The 23,644-nt window shown below is 45.8% G+C and overlaps 4 protein-coding genes across 4 annotated transcripts; all 4 read right to left on the bottom strand.

Moving 5' to 3' along the window:
- Positions 1–1,356: 1,356 nt before the first annotated feature.
- Positions 1,357–5,264, bottom strand: LOC111072196 (zinc finger protein with KRAB and SCAN domains 8). The gene has a single exon (XM_022363896.2). It carries the CDS (start codon positions 5,256–5,258, stop codon positions 3,603–3,605), a length of 1,656 nt encoding a protein of 551 aa, XP_022219588.2. The 5' UTR covers positions 5,259–5,264; the 3' UTR covers positions 1,357–3,602.
- Positions 5,265–11,778: 6,514 nt separating this feature from the next.
- LOC111072199 lies at positions 11,779–12,956 on the bottom strand. The gene is given in 2 exon segments (XM_022363904.2): positions 11,779–12,519; positions 12,521–12,956. Coding segments are annotated over 2 exon segments (1,140 nt in total). The 5' UTR covers positions 12,920–12,956.
- Positions 12,957–17,875: 4,919 nt separating this feature from the next.
- Positions 17,876–19,158, bottom strand: LOC111072220 (glycoprotein-N-acetylgalactosamine 3-beta-galactosyltransferase 1-like). Its single transcript, XM_022363946.2, has 3 exons — positions 18,768–19,158; positions 18,234–18,699; positions 17,876–18,168 (listed from the first exon to the last, which is right to left on the bottom strand). Exons 1-3 carry the CDS (start codon positions 19,133–19,135, stop codon positions 17,953–17,955), a joined length of 1,050 nt encoding a protein of 349 aa, XP_022219638.2. The 5' UTR covers positions 19,136–19,158; the 3' UTR covers positions 17,876–17,952.
- A 695-nt stretch (positions 19,159–19,853) lies between these two features.
- LOC111072221 (glycoprotein-N-acetylgalactosamine 3-beta-galactosyltransferase 1-like) lies at positions 19,854–21,610 on the bottom strand. The gene is made up of 4 exons (XM_022363947.2): positions 20,766–21,610; positions 20,338–20,704; positions 20,031–20,275; positions 19,854–19,974 (listed from the first exon to the last, which is right to left on the bottom strand). Exons 1-3 carry the CDS (start codon positions 21,209–21,211, stop codon positions 20,060–20,062), a joined length of 1,029 nt encoding a protein of 342 aa, XP_022219639.2. The 5' UTR covers positions 21,212–21,610; the 3' UTR covers positions 19,854–19,974; positions 20,031–20,059.
- Between the last annotated feature and the right edge of the window lie 2,034 nt (positions 21,611–23,644).

The following is a 23,644-nucleotide window of genomic DNA, read 5'->3' as shown; positions in this document are numbered from 1 at the left end:
TCATAATTTTTTTATGCCGTGCCGTGCCTGTCATGCATTCGCGTTTGATTAAACAGTTTTTTAGGCATTTCCGCTGGGAACGGGGGGGCGACATCATTAGTTGCTTAAGTTTAGGGTTTCAATTTTGGTCCATCGCATCCCGCACCCGCACTCACACACCCACACGCATACCCACACCCACACCCCATCCAATCCATTCCCACCCCCCACACCCCCTATGCAGGACGCACCCCTAGACAGAGTCCTGTTCCGCTCTACTATGATGATTATTTGTGTACTTAGGCGCAAGTTGCATCTGTCCAACAATGCCACTTCCACTTTCCACCTCCTCTATCCACACACATCGATATCCACACACACATCCGTTGTTGGAGTGCGTTTTGGTGTGTGTTTTGGTATTTGTTTTTAGCCCGATAACCCCCTGAAAAACGCCACAGATCGATGGGCCATGTCAATGGCCTTTAATGGCATTTCATTTACGAAAAACTGCAGCGTTATTTCGAAACGAAAAATCATCCTCTTGGACCTCATCATCAGCATTATTGGACATGAAACACTAGAAGGTCTTTAAGTGGTCCCCACACCACGCACACACATTGATGATATATAGATGGATGGTTGGTTGAAAGGTTGAATGGATGGTTGGTTATAAAACGATTATTCGACCCTGATCAGGGGTTTGTTGCACCGAAATATACACCAAAAGCATACAAGTTTGTGCTTTCAGTTTTTTGGTTTTCTTTTTTTATATTTCTTTTTATAAAATTTTAATGGAGATTTTCGCCTATCGAGGCTCATCAGGGATATGGAGTGGGCAGAGACTGTTCGAGGCCCTCTTCATCTGCTGCTGAGCAGGCCCAAAAGATTTTGTTCTTCCCAGATAAGAGACTTAGAGATTCATGCGACGTGAGGCCTGGATGGTAGTCTGCTGGCCAGCAACGAGGCCATGCAAACCCAGCAGAAGATCGACGCCGGATAATTGGATCAATAGAGGCAAAGACGAATCCTACTTTTCCACAATAACAAAACGATTAATTATTGCTCTTTCAGTTTTGATAATTTCTATATTTCTTTATAGAATTAAAATGAGAAGAATACGCGTCGTGGCAGCGTCCCCTCTCCATCAGTAGGTCGTGAGGAGACCCTACAAGTTCTGCCTTTGGTTTGGTTCAGCATTTTGTCAGGTACTTGCTGTATATAAAGTTCATCTATATAATTTCTAAAACTCCCTTTTTAGTACGTTTTTCCAAAATAATAAAAGTTTTTTGTTTTCTTTCAGTTTTCTTTATTTTAATTCCAAAAATATTTACGCTTTTCAATTTTGTATAGATTTTTCAATGAAGTTTTTATAAAAATATATGTATAATCTAATGGGGCTTTGTGGAGGTGGGGTGGTGGGGCGGGGGTATGTAAATATTCATATGTATATGGGCGGTAGGTAAATGGGGGCGTGGCGGGTGGGTGTACTATAATATTACGTATATCAAAAATATTTGTTGTATTTGTTCATCTTATTGTTGAATGCACAAACGAGCGAGCAGACAAAATACGTATAAAATCATTTTGCTTTATGTAATTTTTAATTTGTAATTTGTAAACTTTAGGCTTAGCTTCTTAAACGTTTAGTATCACAAGAATCATCGATCATCAACCATTTTAGATATGAGATTATCCATTGATATTATACCTATATATTAGATACCTACATACATATATGTATATATATATATAGATCGTATATGGATTGTATATTTATAACTTATGTTCTATTTTTGAGCGAAAGTTTCCCATTTGTTTCGTTGTACTCTGGTGTGTTACAGGGGTTACAACCGATTTTTTTTTACATTTAAAATTATAATTATACATTTCATTTGAAGGAACAATAATGCTGTGATATTGCTCTCTCTCTCTCCACCCTTTCTGTATCCCTCTCTGTGTTTAGGGTTTTAGTAAGTAATTAAGTACACAACCGCAGGTTCTGTTCTGCCTCTGGCATACAGGATAGATGGATGGATAGCCCACCCTGTAGTACATACGACGAGGAGTGTGTGTCCGTTCTATAGCTAGACGTGTTGTACTATTTTCAATACTTTGACTGGTAGTGAGACGCTGGTCCGTAATGTCCATAAACTAAAACTATAACTAAAACTAAAGTTAAACTAAAACTAGCACTATAACTGGGTGGGTGGAATGGCTATGAAGAATTGAAGGGGGAGCTACCCGCAGATGCATACAGACAGACGGGGGCACTCCCCATCTTACGTTGCTAACTATGAAAAAATGACTAGAGTTCACACTCGAATTTTTTTTGGTTTATAGCAACACTGGTTTCTCCTGCCTTTTTACTAAACTAAAGATTTTTGGTTTTTGGTTTGGTTTTTCGAACTTAAAAACTATTACTGCACAATTTTCGCCTGAATTTTTTTGGTTTTAAATTTAAAAAATAACTAGAGAAATATCTAGAGTACGTATTATATGTAGAACTAAAGCTGTAGCCGAAATTGAAGAAAAGATATATCTTTTAGCATGTACAAAACTTAGAGCGAGATCGAAATGGGTGGGGGGGGGGGCCTGACTATAAAATATCTATGACTAGATGATGACTAGAAGGAGATGCAAGTAGAACTAAGGACTAGAAAAGACATGAAGAAGAAGGTTTGCGGCAGGGTTTAGAAATGGATGATATGTGGGTAAGATATAGAAGGGAATAAAGTGGTAATGAAGCAATGGAATGATGAGGCAGAAGGGGCAGATGATTAATGAAAGATGAGAATAGAAGATGGAAAGATGGAATACAAGGGGTAGAAAGGATGAGTAAAGAATGATGAGTGTGAAATAATGTGAAGAGAAATGGTGAGTGAAGAGAGTGACAAGTGGATAAAGATGATCGGAAATGACTTAGAGATGTGTTGAAAATGAGGCATATTTAGATGAGAATATGAGAAGAGATGCATGAAGGTTTGAAGAGAATAGTTTGAGGCTAAAGCATGAATATAGATCAAGAGAGTTTAAGGTGTTGCATTGCACTCCTTTTTCACTGACTAGAGGACTCTGCTGTGCTTCCGTTCTGCTCCTAAATGACTAGAGATATCTACGAGTATCTATGCCTAATGACTAGAGGGGGAATGGTATTGGAAATGCCTGCTGCCTGGTACGAGATCATATTGAAGCTGACTAGTGCCACATATTCTTTGGTTAAACACTGACTAAAAACTAGAGACTAAAGACAATTGGGGGAATGTTTGACTGAAGTTCGAAGGAGACTCTTTCTCTCACTCTCTCTCGAGGGAGAGGCAGAGGCAGAGGGAAAGAGTTTGACTAGAATTGAACTCATTTTGGGTAATGGAAACGAAATCGTCAACTAAACACAAACATTACAACTAACTAATGTGTAACTAAGTGATAAAATAGAGGCGTCTTCTATGCCACGAGTAAAACTAAATTCTTTGGTTTGTTTCAGCTGCAGTTGCGGCCCCCCCTCACTGGTGGGAAGGGGGGTGGGTGTGTATAACTAATAACTAAAACTTAAACTATAACTAAAACTTAAGTAAAACTCAACCTCAAAACTCACTCATGGACTATCTCTCTCTGTCTCTCTCTGTTTAGTGCGCCATCGTTGTGTGCTGTATGACGGAAGCGCAGTTCCTTAGATTGGTGAGTGCCGCCGCTGCAATGCTCTCCTCCTCGGTGAGGCCATGCTCCACGATCTGCAGGCGGCCATAGCCCGTCGAGGAGGCCGAGGAGCTGCTGTCGGACAGGTAGTCGGCCTCGTAGTCGCCTTCGTAGTGGCTGCTGCTGCTGCTCCTTGTGGCTGAGGTGGCGTTGGTGCTGGTGCTGGTCGTTGCCACAACGTACACGCCCTCGTCCTCGTGCGTGGACTGCGAGTGCATGCTGCTGGCAGAGGAGGATGATGACGAGGACGTGGAGGCGCCTCCACTGTATGGCGTGGCCTTGAACACCGCCCTGATGGTTGTCTGTGGCAACTCCTTGGATTGCTCCTGGGTGGCTGCTCCCTTCTTGGCGTGCGTCAGCTGATGCTTCCTGAGGTACGCCGCCCGCTTGAACTTCTTGCCACAATCGGAGCAATCAAAGCCACCGCCAGTGGCAGCCTCCTCAGCCCCAGCAGCAGCCTTCTTGTTGGCACCACCACCGCCTCCAGCCTTCGCTGCTGCTGCTGCTGCCGGCTGCTGGTTCTCCTTTTTCACGCCCGCCGCCTCCTTCTTGGGCTTGTGCCACCGGCGATGTGAGGCCAGATTCGCGGGGCAATTGAACTGCTTGCCACACTCGGGGCAGCGGTACTCCAGCAGCACAATGCACGCACACCGATGCCGCGCCAGACCGAAGGCATCCTCGAACCTGATGCGACACAACCGGCAGACATAGTCCCCAATGACATTCTTGATGGCCGCCAGCTCCGCCTTCGTCTCCTCGGTGATCTCCACAATGTTGTACTTGGGATCGATGTCCCCGTTGCTGTACTGCATCGTGCCATCGGTGATGTCCTCCAGGGGCCGTATGACTGTGCCCGAGACGGGCGAGCTTGTCTCCTCGTCGAATTTCAGCTTGCGCGTGGCCTTATTCCGCGACGAGGACTTGCCCGAGGTCGCCGCCTTGCTGGTCCTGGGCGGTTCACAGACTTTAATGGGTTTGGCAGGTGTGGCCTCCACAAGGGTCGCAGCGGCTGCCGCCCTGCTGGTTGAGGGCAGCTCCAGCTGCTCTTCCTTCTCCTTTTGGGTTTTGGGCAGCTTGGCAGCATGCTGGACATCATCATCATCATCGTTATCGTCATCGGTGGCGCTCAATTTACGCTTCAGCCTCGGTTCAGGACTCTGCGGTGGGGTGATGGTGTGCTGTTGCTCTTCCTGCTGCTGCTGCTGCTGCTCTTCCTGCTGCTGCACCACAGCTTCGCTGCTGTATACCTCAGCGAATGCGGTGGCCATTGGCACATCCATCGCATCGCTAATTGGATGCTGCAGCTCCTGCAGCTCCTGCAGCTCCTGCTCCTCCTCGTGCAGCTCCATTGTGGGTGTTGGTGGCTTCACCGAGAGATCCAGCGGAATTTCACACTTGCTTTTCAGATTCAGATACCGACTGCGGTACTTGGGCGGCAGCGAGGCCACTGTGGTAAGCAGGCCCAGGCCATGGGGCATGCCCTTGTGCTGCAGCTGGATGCCAATGCTGTGCGGGTGGCACAGTGTCGATGTCTGTGTCTGTGTCTGCTGCAGCGTCTGCAGCTGAGTCTGTGTTTGTGTGGCCATTGCACTGCCGCGAAATGTTGGCAGCAACAAAAAACTTCAACGCGTTGCTTCACCTTTAAAAACGTAAACGTAAACGTAAACGTAACGTAACGTAACGTAACGTGGATTGAACGTAGTGAACGATGAATGATTGAACGGGTATGATTGATGAACGATTGAACAATTGAACGGGTATTGATTGATGAACGATTGAACGGGAAAACTGTTGAGAATGAAGCGAAAAACAAACGGAAAGGAAACTTAACAACAGATGAACAAGAACTGAGGCGCAAAACTGAGGCTGAGGCAAGGCTCCTTTTGGGGCGAAGAACGGTCGATCTCCTGTTCTCCCTTGCTCGTCGTCGTGTTCCGCTCAACGTCTCTGCTGCGAATGAATGAGAGCGGTGCCCCGGCACGGCTATTTATGTCAAAGGAAAGCGAAAACCGAAAGGGAAATCATTCCGGCCGGCCGGCAGGGCGTCGCAACGCAACGCAGCGCAGCGCTCTTTCATCCCCCAACAGTCGCCCCGACGCGACGCGACGCCACGCCACGCCACGTTCGTTGTCCTTTTTAGCCCTCGCAGTGCAGAGCAGAGCAGAGCAGAGGTCCTTGGCTGGCAGCGGCGCTAGCAGAGCGACCGGGACGAGACCTTTGCCGGCAGCCGCAAAAGCCGGAATCTTTTGTTAGCAATCACTCGCACACACACACACACACACAGGCACACACACAGACACAGGCACACACACGCAGGCACACAGACATGGACGCATTAGTCACCCTTTTTTTTCCACAGATCCACTGCTAAGGGGAAAGTCCTGACGGCAGTGAAAGTCCTTTGGCCGGAAGCTACATTGAACAAATGTAAAGGTAAGGCCCCCAGGCTACACTTCAGGGCAAGCTTTGCCCCAAAAGGCAGGCAGGCAGCAGCACAGCCTCACCCTACATATAATGTACCCTGGATTGGGATCCTCCATGCACTGCACTCTGCACTATTATCCTTGCTCCTTTCCTTCCCCTTATAAAAGAACAATGCACTCGCAGAAATCAATGCCATGCAAATGCTGCATATGCTGCATATGCTGCATGTGGCATGTGGCATGTGGCAGCAGCTGTTTTGTTTTCTCTTTGCCACGCACCATGAAAATGGCATTCAAAGGATAATAATGGCACCTTCCTTTGGTGTTTGCCAAGGGAAATTCGATCGCACAAAACAATCCAAATATCTTTGACCTTTTCCTTGTCTTGCAGAAAAACAGCTGACGCCGCCCTGCCCTGCCCAGCCCTGCACCCCCGGACCACTGTTGATTGTGCGTGCAACCGATTGAAATTTCGATCGTTTTGAGCGTGCAACCAAATGAAAACCAAATCCTCTTGTGCGGATCCTTCCTTCCTTTGCTTTGTTTGCCTGCTTGCTGAGTGTAAAAACAGCTGTTGTGGCAAGGAATTACTTAGAAGGTCGAAATCAATGCGATCCAAGTGCCAAAAAGGTATCCTATCTAAAGGTTAAAGGTAACAATTTGCATTAGTCTTTGTTAAAGGTTAAAGGTTACAAGGCATTTATTTGCATTCATCGAATTTCTTCAAGTGTAAAAGGCATGCAATTTCTGCGAGTGTACGAATTTCTAGTGGATTTATCTGGTTTTTTTATGGGTCTTCTTCTTCAGGTTTGCAACTCTCCATTCATAATTTCCGCAGAAGTCATCCGATTTCTCTGCGTGTAGCTGCATCTATCTATCAGGTTTTTTGTGTGTGGCTCTCTCTCTCTCTCTAGCGCGCCTCTCTCTCGCCTCTGGCCACAAATGGTGGCGGCTAAGGCGACGGCTAAGCTCGTTGTCAAGTTTGCTTTTGGTGGGGTAGGTACACCCGTGCGGCGTGTGGCATACAACAACAGACACAACGCAGCGCAACTTTGGTTTGGTTTTCTTTACTGGAAAGTTCACCACCACCCAAAAAAAGCAAAACAACAAAAAACGAAGAAAAAAAACTTCAGCATAAACAATCGGCTACGAGTCTGTGTAGCTGTGTAGCTGTGTGTGTGTGTGTGTATCTGTGTGTGTGTGCGTAGTATCTGTGTGCCTGTGTATCTGTATGCCTGCCCCTGTGCTTTGCCATTAAACATAATCGAAATGCGACGCCGTTGTCGCGTCGTGTGGCAGTGGCAGCAACAGCAACAGCGGCAGCGGCAGTGGTTGCCATGAAAGGGAATGCACTTTCGATTCCCCCTGTTAAGGGCTTTCTACACAAAATATGGCATATTATTTCTCCTCTCCTGCAGAACAGAACGAACGATTCGACGCCATTGTTCTTACGGTAGGCACGTGCAACATGGCAACGCGCCACCACCCCAAAACGGGTCGAAGAGCGAGCGAGAGTGCACAGAGAGAGATGGAGAGGCGTCTCGTGTCCAAAGAGTATTCCCAGAGCGATCCCAATCGCAGCAGGACTCTGCAGGGGTTGGGCCCTGGTTCTGGTTCTGGGGTTCTGTTCCTCTTCTCAATCAATCTGTGTGTTGTGCTGTGTGTTTGCCATGCAGCTTAGAATTACAAATAGAATGCGAACCCCTGCCCGAACTTTTCAGTTGAAAGCTAAAGCCCATACGTAGATGCCAGATCCCACAGCGAACAGCGAACAGGCAATCCGAATCCTTGGCAAGTCGAGACTCGTCTCAGAAGTGCGCCAGCCACGCGAGCATTGTGCTGCCTGCCCCGAAAGATACTTGGATCTGGGAGGCAAGGACACGCCGCTGCAAATTCCAACCCCATGTTCGGATGGCAGGCAACCCTCCTGAAGCCAGAAAGTTCTCCTTTAGAGCCGCTGCTGCTGCTGCTCTTTATTTTGTCATCAATAAAGTGAGAGAAAAGTGAGACTCAAAATGAAGCAATCAAAGGGGGAAACTCTACCATTTGAAATTTGTGATTAATCCTCAGCTTCTGGTGTCGTCTGTCCATCAACAGGGAGAAGATTATCCAGAAATTGAATAAGGTTTAGGGCAAAGTCCTGCACACACATAAATCTCTCTCACTCTCTCTCTCCCTTTCTCTGTGTGTGTGCGAATGATCCCTTTATTGTTGGAGACTTACACAAATTGATGGGCACTATTTTGTATGGAAATGATCCTTAATTTATCGCAAGAAGATCCAAGACTCCTCTAGAAAAGCTTTACCAAATGGAGCTGCTGCTTAAGGTACTGTTTGGGAATGATCTCCCCATTCTTTGGCAGAATTTTAGAAGAGGATTCTATCATTATAGAGGGGGAATCCTTCTATCCACAAATTGACAGAAGAAGAGTCTCATATTAAGACAACTCCGGGTGCTCTTGCCATAGGCGACTTTCCCCTACAAATCGTTAATGAAGGAATACTATTCTAGGCGGTGTGAAGTCATTAAGTGATGCGATGCCGTGCACGTGCCTTTATATATATATTCTTTATTCTATATATCATAGAACTACCACTTTATTCGGCAGATTTGGCCTAATGTGACCTGCTTTTGTTCTTCCAGTCTTCCAGAAGTGCAAAAAGGAAGCACCTTTGAAGATATTTAAATGCATTTGAAAGAAAACTAACAATTTTGAATTTATTTTCACAGTTTACCAGTCTGATGCCCTCCCCAATTCTAAGCCACAAATTAATATACAAAAATATGCGTCCCAATCAAAAATGTTGCTGCCCAATTTCTCTTTGTGTACTCTGATAATCTGCCGGCTGATTGCTCTGATTTCTGCGCTCCAAGGCGTACTTGGCACAAATTTGCACTCAAAAACACCAACGACAACCCCGGACAACCCATGGAGAGGGCGCAGATGATGCCCCCCAAACTCCTGTTGCTGCCCTCCTGCTGCTCTTTAGCTACGCATTTTGTTTGTTGTTTGTTGTTTGTATCGCCCCCAATGCCAAACCCTTAAGTGCATCTTTTTATGGTAATTTTCAAGTGCAATTCCCATTCTCGCACCCAACCCCACTCCTGACACTGTCTGTCTGTTGCATGTTGCAGCCTTCTTCGCTGGAGGAGGCTCCCCCTCAGCCCACCCCTTTCGGGCTCCTCCTCTGGCAATAATTAATGTTCGAAAATGCATCGTTTATGCGGCATAATGCATTCGTTGCATCCATTTCAGTGTGTCGTCTCAAAAGCCTCTTTGGAGTCGCGTGTGCTGCTTGGGCAAGCTCCTCGAGAGGATGCACTCAACTTGTGGCACATGTTGCCTTGTGCCCATGCCCCATTGTCGAAGGGTTGCTGCTCGTCGGTTTGGCTGCCTTTTTGGGGGTTACAGCGCCCCAAGGCATCTCTGCCGCACAGCATCAGCCACTGAGCTGTAATTAAATTTTTCGCTTTCATAATTTCATGCAATTTCTGGCTGTGATTTCTGTATTTCTGGATTTCCAAGGGCGTGAATTATATTTTAATTGGGATTCGGGCGAATTCCTGCCATAAGGAAAGGATTAAGGACTGCCCCCAATCCCACCACAGACTGCCACAAATTATTCAATTCTTCTAGAAATTTGATTGCAGCAGGAAAATCCCCGTAAAGCTTAAGGAAAGCCCCGAAAGTAAACAAAATAATACCCGAAAAATCAGCAAAAGTATGGGGGGGGGGCGAAATTAGATGAATTCTGGGGGGGAGACATAATTATAGATGTATTCCACACGAGTCGAGGCGAAATTATGCAGCATGCAGCGCCGCAGGGGCATAAAAATCACTCACACATCATGCAGCCCAAAAGCGAAAGGAAAAGGCAAAGGAGGCAGGAAGAGCGAGGACAGGAGGCAGGACCGAGTCACGAGAGCAAAGGCAAGAGCAGCAAAGAAATAAAATATATAGTAACGGGCACACAAAATACAAAATACAAAAAAAAAAAAACAATCACAATTCACAATTCTGTCGGGTGTCGAAGTGCTTCGGGCACGCGACCAGCGACCAACGCTCATTTGTTGTTGCGCCTGCTAATGTCCTTGCCGCTCCGTGGCACAGGAACAGGCACAGGCACAGACCCGACCCTGCCTGCCTCATACAGCGGCATGTGCGGCATGGAAATCACAATGCAACGTACCAACCAACCAACCAACCACCAACCGAATCTCTGGGCACAGCAATGGAAATCGTGGCCCGGCCGCAGCGCAATCGAAGCTGAAAATTCAGCCAGGTGCATTTTCAAACACCAAAAACCCAACAGAACACACGAGCCACCACATACGAGTGCTGGCAGCAGCAGAGGCAGCAACACCAATCGAAGGGTGCATAAGGGGCACAGAAACAGTGAGGCCTGACTACAAGCAATGGCAGTTTTGGAAATTACTAGATGCAGAATGTACCTACGGAACTTCGATATGGGAAACGATATTCAGAGAAAGAACAGGCTTACGGCGCTCTCAATCTCTTCGTTAGATTTGATTGATTTCCCAGTTTGAGTGGAAGCCCAAATAAAAATCACCTTCACTTTCTGCTATTGTGATGCATTCCAATGAATAGTGATCGATGAATAGCCCACTTGGGCTCTCATTCTTTTCGTTACAGCGACGTGTCACGGCAGCGGACTACTTCCCTATAAGAAATGAAGAATTTTCCACCTAAAACTCAATCAGAAAATGTTTCTACTTTCCAAATGGTTTTTTCTTTATAAACTTATCTTCTACGGTAGCCAGTTACCACTGTATCTAGTGGCCATAATATCAGAGCTCAAGCGTAGCGCGATTTCTGTCCTGCACTGCGTTCGGTTCTAAGTTCTGAGGTCTCTAAGGCTGTTGCTGATTTCAATAGAGGGGGGGTTTTTATTTTTTTTTTTTTAAATGAAATACTCGCTCGTCACTCTACTCCTTAGGGGTGGCACTGCACCACACGGCCGTATATGCCGCTTGCAGGAGGAGAACTTTGCTCCGCTCCGCTCCACGCCGTTCTAAGCCTCGTACTCGTACTCGCACTCGCATATCCGCCGCATGTCAGTCACAGTGCATTGAATGTCCATAGGGAGGGTTCGGTGCCAGGAGCAGGAGCAGGAGCCAGGGCGTATATAAAATATTACATTTTTACCCCCTTATCGGGCGGACTATGCGCGATATACTCGTATAAAATTCCAATTGGACGCGTTCACCGCAAAAAGCGAGGCCAGAAAGCAAAAAAAAAAAATTAAGGGGCGAAAATATTCTCCCTTCGTTTGCCAAAATCCTGTGCACAGGATTCCCCTTTAATGCCGCTGCTGCCGCTGCTGCTGCTGCTGTGTGAAAATTGCACGACTTGCGCTTCTGCTTTTGACAATGGGCCTCACAGAAGCATTAACTAGTTTCCGCTGCAATTCCGATTTCAGCGTTTCTCTCCACCCGTCGCCGCTTAATGAGGAACTTCATTACAAAAGCAACCCCATTCGACGGAGCACTGCCACTGCTCCCCCTGGCCAATGTCTTCTCTGTATATAGCGCCGTTTCCTGTTTGGTTTGTTTCAATTAAATCGCATGTGCTGCGACCCACGGAACACAGGACAGGACAGAGCAGAGCAGAGCAGGACAGAGCAGGGCAGGGCACACGGCCATGGCTCATCTGTTACTTAATCATGGCATTGCCATGGATACCTTTGGCAGGGCAGCGAGGGTGCGCGCTCCCTGTCCGCGACCTTTGAGCAGGCACTGATATTTATTGCCATTCGATGGCACAGATGGCTCGCAAAAGGCGACTGGCTGGCTGTGCTGCGTGGCACTTGAATTTGCGCTGGTATTTCTCCAGTTCACATACATCAAAGTAAATGTGGAATTGTATTGCCTGGAAGGTTTGATATGATATGCGGCTAAAGATTCGATATTTAATTCGATAGAGCTTTGGATCCAATACATAGTTGGGAATAAAATAATATAATACAGGACTGCAGGAATATATAATACACAGACTTTAAGGCCAGAACAATGGTGGTCTTGGGTGGCTGGAGCGCAGGCAGGATTTTTGCTTAGTAGTACGAAGCTGGCGCCAAGTAATCGCTTATAATCGTAGCTGGGATAGGCTCCTCCACCCAAGGTGACATTGCTCCAGCCAAACTGATAGCGCACAAGGGCATCCACATCCTGCACCGCCACGCCGCGTGTCTGTAGCTTCTGGATAAATAGCTTGGCCTGTGGAGAGCCAATCACACGTTCGTAGGCAGGCAGCACGGCCACCAGACGCCGCCAGAGCTCCGTCAGAGCGGCACTCGACTGCGTGGCACTCGGCTCGAGCAGCGAACGGATGAGCTCCAGCGGATAAATCTGATAGAATTCCAGCTCAAAGCCGCGGATTCCGTTCACCGATTGCGCGGCCTGTGGGATACTTATTGATCACCTTGATCTCCAGTTCGAGGTCATCGAAGATCTTCAGGGAACTGCCCGACAGTATCAGCTGCTGGGAGAGCCACTGCAGCAGTTGCCGCACCTCGGGCTGCACCAGCAACTGTCTGCTCAGGCGATAGGCCTGCAGGGAATTGATGTCCCTGATGACACCCTGGAACTCCTCATCGTTGAGCAGATACGCCTGCACGAGCCTCTCGATCTGCTTCCTGGGTATCTGCCTGAAGATGCTCCTTAGCTCGAGTGCCAAAGTGTTGGGCGGTGCCACAGGCCTAGGCGCAGCAGCAGCAGCAGCTCGAATGGGTGCCAGTTGTACGGCGTAGGTGGTGCCTGCCACCAGGCAGCAGAGTCCTACAAATGTCCAATTAGTAAACTGCATTCTGTTGTAGCTGTGACTGTGACTAAATGGATGCTTTCCGGGCCAGCTGCTTTTATACCCAGAGATCTGCAGCGCTTATCTGGCGCTGCTTCTGTGGAAGCCTCTTATCAGAGACTCTCCAGTACACAAACAGTAAACATCCGACGCTTTACATAGTGAGACGTGGCAATAGAAACAGGTAGTGTGTGTGCCAAGATAAAGGTAGGTCTATTTATGAGCCTTAGTCATGATTGTTTCACGGCTAAATATGGATTTAGTATATGGTCGGGACAGCAGCAGAAAAGCCAACGAAATACCACTCAAAACCACAATCAAAAAGGAGTGCAAAACACAGTCAACAAATCAAAGAAAAACTCACCTGAAAGAGCATTTTGCCGTACCCTGGTATGCTCTGGGAAATTGTACATGGAACACATTCTGGACGGCATTCTCTGGTGTGGTTAATTATGTTTATTATCCATTCGAACAATTGCATTTTCAGGTGAATTCTCATGGAATTCTGATGGAGAACTGATGCATGTAAATGACAGATATTTCCCATTAGAAACAAGTGCATGTTTCCTGCACGATTCCTGAGCGAAGAAAGTGTACAGAGAGAGAGAGAGGCACTCATTAGAAACGACAGATGTCTGTTTTTGTTGTAAATTAGTTACTCTGCAGTACCTTTCACTCGATCGCAATATCCGTTCCACACACACACACACACACACACATTAGTTCCAGTCGAAGAGACTTCTCCTGGTTCGTTTTGGTACATGGCATGCCCATGGAAACACAGGCACATAATTAGGATACACCTCCGCCTCCCTCCCGTTGCTGGCTGCTGCTGCTGGCTGCAAAACAAAGGAAACAAACAAATATATTCCAATTGAGCACGAAACCAAAAAGAGATTTGCTAGATAATTTCCAAAAATTTCTAAACTACAGAAAGAGTCTGGAAAATTGGAACTTTGGACAGGGATGCAGGGAATGCAGAGGGGATGCAGCCACCACCCCATTAAAAAGGGAGTAGAATGAGGAGCGGGAAAAGGGAGGGCACAAATGTTGATTTTTGGGTTTTGGACCAGAGTCCTGAGAGTCCTGAGTCCTGAGGGGTTGTTTGTTAGCTTCGATTGGGTTTAGGGCGAACGTAGCATAAGCATTCTGTGTCTCTGTGTTGGGCCAGAGGGGCGATCGACAGGGGTGGGGGGGAATGGGCAAAAGGGAGGTTGGGTTGGGTTGCAGCTGCCACACTCTCACACACACGCAGACAGGCAGACAGGGTGAAGGACACCATACGATACCATACCCGCTGCTTCGGTGCTTCGATGCTTCAGGGATAAATCATGTGTAAAGGTATTTTTTGATTTTTGTGATTTTTATGCGGCACATTCGCAAAGAGCATTCGCCGCGGCAGTGGCAGTGGCTGGGGCTGGGGGCAGGGGCAGAGGCAGCTGCAGGACTGCATCAGCATTCCAATTGCCATGCTGCTTCTGCTGCTGCTGGCTGGCCGGAAAAACCACTGTGAAAAACCCCCATCCTTGCAACAGAATGTTGCCATGCAACTGCCACACACTCACACAAAAAAAAACAAGCTTGGGGCACGAAAATACGGCGAGTATTTTTTTGTTGTATTTTTAATTGATTTGGCACAGGCTTCAATTTAACGCTTGGCTGCCACTTCCTCTCCTTTTTTTTTTTTGCATACGAATGTCCTGCACGTGTCCTTCGTACTGTTGGGGTTTCTTTTGGTTGTATTTTAAGTTTTCCACTACCAACTATAATTTTCAATAATTTTTGTACGTGCACTTCCTGCCTCATGACACGGCCAATGAGTCAGAGAACAGTGCAAACGGCACCCATCCTCCCAGCTACAGGTATGTCCCGAGCCTTGGCCTTCCCCGTTTTGTGGCACGCGTCAGAGCCGCAACGCGAGGGGGAAACCCTCACAAGACAAAGGACCAAGGCGAGAACCTCAAACCCTGCAAGAAGGAAGGTAAGCAGAAGACAGAACAGAACAGAACCCTCGCTGCCGCCAAGAAGTCAGTGCATTTTTTTAGGGGTTGCTTTTGGTTGATAGTTTCCTTGAGGGTTGTGTGTGGCATTCCTTGAAAGAGGCAGCGCGCGGCAGCATTCCTTTGCCGGAAGGAAGGAAAGCAAAGCAACACGTTCAAGACATTGTTGAGTCATCCATTCCCATCCCTCTCTCCTTTTGTGTGTGTGTCTGCTGGCATTTACATGCCTGGCAGGACCCTCGTAGGAGGCGCCTTGTCCTTTTAGGGAACCCTCCATTCATTCATTCATTCATTCATTCGTTCGTCACTTAATTGAGTTTGCGGCAAGAAGGGGAAAGAAAACCAGAAAATGAGACCATAAAAGAGGCAATTCCTTTGGCTGGCAAAGTGGTGCCAATTGTAGGTTTCACTTTAGGGATACAAATTGAAACGCCTCTCCCCTCCTTCCGCTGGGACTCTGACTTCTTACACTCCTCCTCCGTTACCGTCACCGTCACCGTCTTTGGGGGAAGCCTCTATCGAGGGGAAACCTCTTCGTATTCGTTCGCTCTTTTTTCTCAGGGGGAAGAAGCCATTAAATTGATTACAAGACATCGTCGTTGAAATGTGTGTAAACTGTTCCCTGCCAGACATCATGTCGCCCAGGGAAGTCCTCTCTGTCTCTCCCTCCTTCTGTTTCTCTTTTAGGTTTGTGTTTTTAGTGGAAGGCGTGGCAGGTTTGAGGAGGATTGAGTTGAAGTCGAAGTCGAAGCTGAGGAATGCAACTAATTAGATGGGTGAGGCATTTAGATGCCCAGCACGAAGGCAATGAAGCATTTGAGAAGCCAATGATGCAGCAGTTGAGTAGTTAATGGGGGATGAACTTCGAGAGCTTAATGGACAGGAATGAATCAATGTTGTGCCTTTGGAACGGAAGAAGGTGTGTCAGACGGTGGTTAGAAAGATTTTAGGCAAGATCTACAAAAGGGAGGAGAGTTTTATTGCATGGAGCAATTCTGAGTGTTGAAGCATTTTCGTTCGCTCATTTTTTGCCCACTGGAATGAGAGCAATTCCAATAAGAGCACGCATTTGGAGTGCATTAAATATGAGGTGAGGTACCAGAGGGCTCACTCCCACGCATACTCGCATAGTATGCTCGAATATGTGAACGAGAGAGAGATCATTACGTCCAAGATGTTGAAAATGCCTCACCTTACACACTCAGTGACACTTGAATGGAGAGCGGGGAAGATAAACAGCGCTCGCTCATTCCTTTTCGCTCTTCTACTTTTGCTATTCTTTCACACACGCACACACACTGGTGGAACGGGCAAACGAAAACACGAGACACATAACGGAACCGTTGGCATTTTGGCTGCTTGATTATAGCACAAGAAACAAAAACAAACAAATAAATGCATGAAATCTGTATCAAATATATATTTTCACTTGATGCACTGTCTGTGCACATTTTAACACAAATTACTCTCCACCATCAGCCTCTTTTATGCCATTTATCACATGTTCCGCCCACGCACTTTATTACGCGACTTTGGGATTATTTGTTTATTAGAAATCACTGCACTTCTGCATTTTCCGCGCTCTTCACGGCCCGAAAAAGCAAAACAATGCGGTGCTGACTTGCAAATGAACGCTTGGAATGAAGAGCGGGGGAACTATGGAAGCTGGGAGAGCGATAGAGATGCGTGAGTGGCTTGACTTGCTCTCCTTCTGCTCGTCTTCGTAATTGCTCTCTCTCCCACGCTCTCTTCTGCTACTCTTGCTAAGTGCACGCTACTTCAACTTCTTCGCTCATCTTCTCCACAGTCACAAAGTTTTCTGCTCCTCTACTCCGCCCTCTCCCAGTGCACAAAGGCAAGGCGAATGTTTATGGACCACTATATGGTACAGGTGTGAGTGAGAGCGGTATAAAGTGCGGGGGTTGGTGCGGCGTCATGTATTTAAATTAAATCAAATCGAGTAGAGTGTAGTGTAGAATGTAGAATTAAACCACATAGCAGGGGGAATTTTTGAAATCATAGAATGCATCGATGGATTACACAGAAAATATCCGGTTTCTGTCCCGTTGTGTTAACAAAAGGCACTCCCTATTTCCTACTCCCTACTCCCTACATCCTACTCCCCTAAATTTATGGAAAAGTCAGCAGCTGCTGCTGCGTGGCCGAACCTTTATCGCAACGGCACTGATAGCAGTTCCACCCAGAAATCTGTCAGACAGCGGGGAACAAGAGCCAGGAGCGAGGAGCCTGTTCATGGCCTGTTGGCCAGGCGGCACGGCACACGTGTATGTGGCAACCTCATTTACATGTAACACAGGAATGGGTACACGGAATAGGAATAAGGGATCTGCGTATAGGGAAAAAGCTCCCTTTCGACTAATATTTGTTCAAATGTAAATGTAGAATTATGTGCATATTAACGATGAAAGGAGGGCGAGGCAGGGCGCTGCGCAGGCGCACCCAGGGGGTTCAGCGACCGACGGCACGTTCCACGGTTCTACCCTCTGGATAGCTCTAGATAGCGGTACATAAACAGCTGCGCTGCTTTGCCAAAAAAAGAAAACGAGTTTATCCTTTATCCGAGCAGTTAAGGCACTCGCGTGCCGCATGCCTCGAGTCCTGTTCCTCCTCCTCCCCGCGCAGTTCATTTCTAGCCTCATAAATAACAATGCAATGATCCCCAGGTATTTTTCACGTGTTTGGCACGTTTCACTCGATTTTCCGGTTCTCGATTCCTGCTCGATTTTCCTCCCTGCTTATCCAACAAAAGGTGAGCACGAGGAGGAGGAGATGAACGAGATGGGCAGGGAGTATGTGGCACGCGGCCCTTTTTGATAAATTGTGCTTTAAAGCGAAGGGGCAGCCACCCTGACAAATGGCCAAAGCAATGCCAGCAGACAGGACAGCCCCCACTCCCCCAAGGAGGCTGCAGGAGAGATGTTGGAGCCAAAGACAACAATTGTTTTGGCCTTATTGATGGGCATAAATCTTCATCGTCGCTGCGTCTTGGTTTATTTATCACAAAGTGTAGCAATTACATTAAGCTCCTGGCTTCTCCAGGTTATTGGACACCACCTGGGACCAATAGCGCAGCAGGGAATGCATTTCCCTGAAGCCCAGGCGTGGCGGCAACTTAGGCAGCGGCTTGTGGTCGCCAAAGACCCTCACTTTGTAGAGAAAGAACTCCAGAAGGTCAAAGTCCACACCATTCACTGAATGTAGGCTAATCAATGTATCGGAACAGCAATTTGCGGTCTTATAGAAGAAACGAAGAAAGAATTATTCCTCAGTGATCTTTGGGTGTTTTACTTTCCTATCACCGTTGGTTTGAAGTAGATGGTGTCCGTGTAGGGCTTCAATGTGGCATTTCCAGGCATTAGCCATCGTGGCATGAGGGGCAGGAAGCGCTCTTGGTTCAGGCCATCGCGGGATTCGCCAGGAATCACACCGACATGCTTCAGGCACAGACCCATGGCTCTGTCTTCAGCTGACGAAGAGAGATGCGTGTCCTCCAATGCCATGGAGTTATTCCTACCGTCCAATGCAGCGAAGGATTTCTTGCTGTCCTCCAATGCGCTGAACGAGTGATTTTTGGGATCACAAATATTGCTGCCATTAAAAGCAAACAGATTCAAGCGGCGCATGGCACCGCGACTCAAGACATAGCCCGCTGACCCATGCATATATCCCTCCCGGAAGTCCGATCTCTGACGGTGACCAAAGACAAGCGAAGATTCTGGATCATAGCGATAGAGAAAACGTCTCAAGTTCCCCATAATCACATAGCTGAAAGGCAGGAGGGAGAGTCAAACCCAAAGAAAGGTAATTCGCTTCGCAGTGACTCTGTCACTCACGTATTGGCATCTGCTTTGAGGAACCAGTCGTAGCCCTCGAAGTGATGCCTGTAGATGGATCGCAAAGAAGCTTTAACTCCGGCAAATGTGCTTCCATTGAAATTTTTCCGCATCCGGCTTCTCATGAATATCAACTTGTTGCATCGCTTGCCCCACGTGGACCTCACTTTGGCCTTCATACTCGTAATATACAGGGGATTCGCCAGCACAAGGCACAGCACGCGAGTCTCATTGAAGAGCCAGGCCTTGTTCTGGGACTGGGGGATTACCATATTTGTGTTGGATCTCATGTGGCTTAAGTCCCAGTATTCGGTGAGGCGAATGCCCAAGATCAGACCGAGCACCAGCCCCAAGGCATTGCGAATCATTGTGCGATAGATTGAATACTGACTGGATCCACAATTGGAGATCGTTTTCCAGGGCTTAACATTTAATAGGCGCAGCAAATGCATTCACTCACGGTTGCACAGTGCCACATTGCCACAGTGGTTGGGATCCGCTTAAGTTTCTTAAGTTGGAATACATTTATTTGACAGCTTAATGGAACAGCTTATAGAAAATTATACTGGACTAAAATAAGGTAGGGCAGGATCCTTGGACGTGGTTTGCGGTGGCGTTTCTTCGGTAGTTTTATGGATAGGTGAGCTACTGGTCTCTCTGTGTTCTGAGACTCAGTTGATTTCTATGCTGCTCCTCTATATCCAGACGGAGCGATGCCACAGCAAGGACTCTCTTGAGTACAGAAATGGCAGAGCTTGAGCAGCCATCGCGGTCCTCTGTAAAGCAAGAATATGATATCAAAAGGATAAATGTCAAAACGATCGAGTGATAATTTCACATTAATCTTGTTTGGCACATCCAATGTCTTGTTTCTCGGCTTTTAGGTGGCATTCAGGCTGCCAAATGCAGGCTCCTCTGCGGCTCTTTTCCATGTTATTCACGCTGAAAAGTTTCCAGTACTCACACCACAAATAACTGTGTTTTATGGTGTTCCAACGATTTCTGGTCATCATTCCCCACCTGTAGAGGAGAACCCAGATTTTGTTTGGGGTTTTAGAAGCGCGACCAATTCAATTCGAATCACAGTTTTCTTTGTGCAGCTTCTGCTTCACAGCTCTTGCGCATATAATTTAAACAAAATTCTAACTATGATTTAGGTCTAGTTTTGAGTCCGAGTTCTCCCGCTTCATCCACATCTAAAAGCCATCTGTAATGAAGGAAACTTTAATAGAAAGTCCACAGCAAAGGGGGGCTAATGCTCACATAAACATAACTCCTGATGCAACCTTCGTTTATCCCTTGGGTTTTTTAGGATTTGTGGTTTTTTCTTTGGACCAGAACTCCAGCTGTCTTTGCAGCTGCTGCTGTGGCAGGCGCCGGGGCATGGGGCGCTGGAGCAAAGGCATGCCAAAGACGCGCAGGCGATACAGCAAGTACTCGTAGATCTCAAACTCAAAGTCCTTGACGTAGTGATAGCTGATGGCCGAGTCCGAACAGCAGGTCTCCGTCTGTAAAAGAAGCAAACCTTTAAAAAAGAAAGATCTCTCATCGCAGGAATGGCACAACTTACGGGTTCATAGAACACAATGCTACTCAACCAGCCAGTGGTTGGAAAATGTGGCACCAAATGCTTGGGGGCCAGCGGCAAAAACCGTTCTTGTCCCTCCTCATCCCTGGAGTCTCCTGCCACCACACCCACATTCCTCAGGCACTTGCCAATCTGCCGATCCTCTGCCTGCTTATTCTCTGGACAGAAGCGGGTGTTGTTCAGCGCAAAGAGATTCAGTCGCCGCAGGGCATCGCGACTCAGCACATAGCCGGCTCCACCGGACATGTAGCCCTGGGGGAAATCCGTGCGGAACTTATGCCCAAAATAAAGAGCGGCCTCGGGATCGTAGGGATAGAGAAAGTACCGCAGATTCTCCATGATAACAAAGCTGCAAAGGGAGAGAGAGAGACGTTAAAAAGAGATTCAAAGTTTTTGTTTCTTGCACTCACGTATCGTCGTCTGCCTTGAGAAACCAATCGTAATCCTCTCCATGATGCTTGTACGCGTACTCAAAGCCAGCGCGAACTTTGGCATACAGATTTTTGCGATCTTCGGGCACACCCACATCGATGGCCCCCAGTTCCTTGTCCTCTTCGCTGCTCAGGAATATCAGCTTATTGCAGCGGGCACCCCATGTGTTCTTCACCTTTGCGGCCTTTCTACTGTGCCACTGGGGTATGGTCAGCACGAGGCACAGCACTCGCGTTTCATTGAACAGCCACGCGGCAATGTCCGTCTCCGTTTGAGTCTTTGTTTCGCTGTGAATCTGGGGCGTGGCAGGGGCCTGGGTGAGGGCATAGTCGCGGCCATCCGTGAGTCGCATGTTATCGAAGAGATCCGTCAGTCGTATGCCAATGATCAGGCCCAGCACCAGGCAGAGCACATTGCGATACATTCCGTGTTGGATTCCAGGCAATCACTGCCAGGGAGAGTGTTCGTAAATGTTTTGAACAGCGCAACGAATGCATTTCGTTGCCAGCTGATTGAAGAGGCTCCCACTCTTCTTTTCTCTCGCTCAAAACGGGTTTAACAGTCGCGGCGATTGTGTTTGGCATTCATAATGAGTCACAAGTCACAGTCAAAAGAGATGTCGTCAGAAAAGAAATCACCAAAAACTCACATTCAAATCACCGATTATGTCTCCCTCTCACTTTCTGGAACGCCCGATGATCGGCGCACGCATCTCCATCTGCCAAACAGGTTTTCGAAGCAGCATATTCAGGTGTTGACCCATTTTCAGCATAAATTAGCAAACAGCTCTCTCGCGCCCGCCATTCCATTCCTCCTCACTCGCTCTTCACACTAAATCGATGGATCTCAAGCGATCTGTATAAATGAAATCATTCGGTTTATTTTTATTGCTAGATAATCATTTCATTTCATTTTCATTCGTTTGTTTAGTTTACGTTTTTGTTTTATGTTTTGTTTGTTTTTATAGCAAATCCATGTTACAATTTGTGTGTTCCGTGTATCATTTTTAGTTTCTTGTAGATTTTAGTTTGTATATTTACTTTAGCTTGAACCTTTTCTTTGCATGTTTTTTTTTTGTTTTATTTTTGTTGTTTAGACTAAAATGTGGACTAATTATTTTAGCTTTCGCTTTCATTTTGCTTAGCTTTGCTTTACTTTGATTTCGTGTGTGTTCTTTTACACTTTAATTTGCTTTACTGGCAATTGCTTTAGAGCCTTTTGCTAGCCCTTTGCTTTAAGCCTTAGAAAATGGTTTACAAAACATTTTTTAATCGTAATATTAGTTTGTATCGTACTTAGAGCTTAGGCTTTTACAATCGATTCATTATATATGTACTTCATTTATATTTCATTATACGTTTAGTAAGTGCACTTGCCAATTTCTGTTTATCCCGCCTAGAAATCATATTCAAAATAAACAAAAATTGTACGGCGCTAAACTCAAATACAACAACCAATCAAAAGGGGGTATATGTCCGTAAGCCATAGGTTTGTGTTCTTGTTTTCTGTTATTACATTTTTTAGTTTTTAGTTTTTTAGTTACACAGCCTTAGAAACTACTTAAGGACTAAGTCGTACATAAAATCATGGGGACAAACACTACGATAAAATTACGAACAAAAAAAAACACGAGAAATGGAACAGAAACAACAAAACTTTGGAATTTAGAGTGTGTACGTACAGTGCGTTTCACAAGCACAGGTCGGTAGCTAGTGATTCAGGAAAATATAGATACATATATCATAAGAGGCGATCATTGAATTAAGGCGTTCTTTGAAATAAGGCAAAAAGATATTTAATTTTTTAAACTAAAACTTCTGTTTTATCTAATCGATTTACTGCTATGAAACGCACTATTGCACGGGGCTAGGAGTGACAAAAAAAAGTTCTTTAGGTTTAAAAACAATACAATAAAACATTCTTTTTTGGAGTATTCCATAAGTAATATGTATAACAAAAATAGTTTAAAAAAATTGATATTTATATATATGCGAAAATGTTTACGTATCCTACAGGTCCTTCCTTTCCTTCCTTTTTTGTTTCGTTTATATGTTTGACATTATAATTTCGCTTGCAAAAATATACATACATTATTTATATAGTATAAACATTATTCTGATACATTTTCAGGTCTTTTGCCACCAATTTTCTCGCTTGGTTGGTATTCTTTCTTTTTTCTTGTATAAATTGTATTTATAATTAAATGTATTATAATGTTATTTGTTTTGTTGTTGTTGTTAATTGTTGATGGTTTTTTTTTTAGCTTGGCTTTAGACTACATTTTATCCATTATATTATTAATTGTTATTATTGTTTCGCTTATCGCTTTTCCATTTACGATTCTAACATTTTTCCTTATGTTTTGTGTTATTTTTTTTTTGTGGTTTTTATCTGGTATTTTTCTCGTATAATTTTAGGAACCTATTTTTTAACTAGCAGAACGCTTAGATGACGCGTACAAGTTTCTATCAAAAAAATGCTTTCCTATAATTTTGGGCTTACAAATAATTCATATGTGTGTTTGTGTTTGTGTGTGTCTGTGTGAATAACATCAAAATATATATCGAACTGTATTGGTTATCTGTATGTCATATCTGTGTATGTGTGTGTGTGTGGGTGTGTCAATGCATCTTCTATCTTAAGAATATATTGTATTATATTTCAAAAGTCCTGACATTCAAATGGTTCCATGAATGGATCATATATCCATTTGAATGTCAGCACTTGTCTGGTATCAGCACATATATCGATGATGATGGTCTTTATATCGAGTAATAATCTTTATATTCTCACTTATCGTTTAGCCGAATGACTATACAAAGCTTTGACAAGTTTTACAAAATTTGTTTCTTTTTTT

Source organism: Drosophila obscura, unplaced genomic scaffold (genome assembly GCF_018151105.1).
Source record: "Drosophila obscura isolate BZ-5 IFL unplaced genomic scaffold, ASM1815110v1 contig_1, whole genome shotgun sequence".
NCBI classification, from domain to species: Eukaryota; Metazoa; Arthropoda; class Insecta; order Diptera; family Drosophilidae; genus Drosophila; species Drosophila obscura.
The sequence above is the reverse complement of the archived record's forward strand: the minus strand, read 5'-3'. Positions and strand labels throughout refer to the sequence as shown.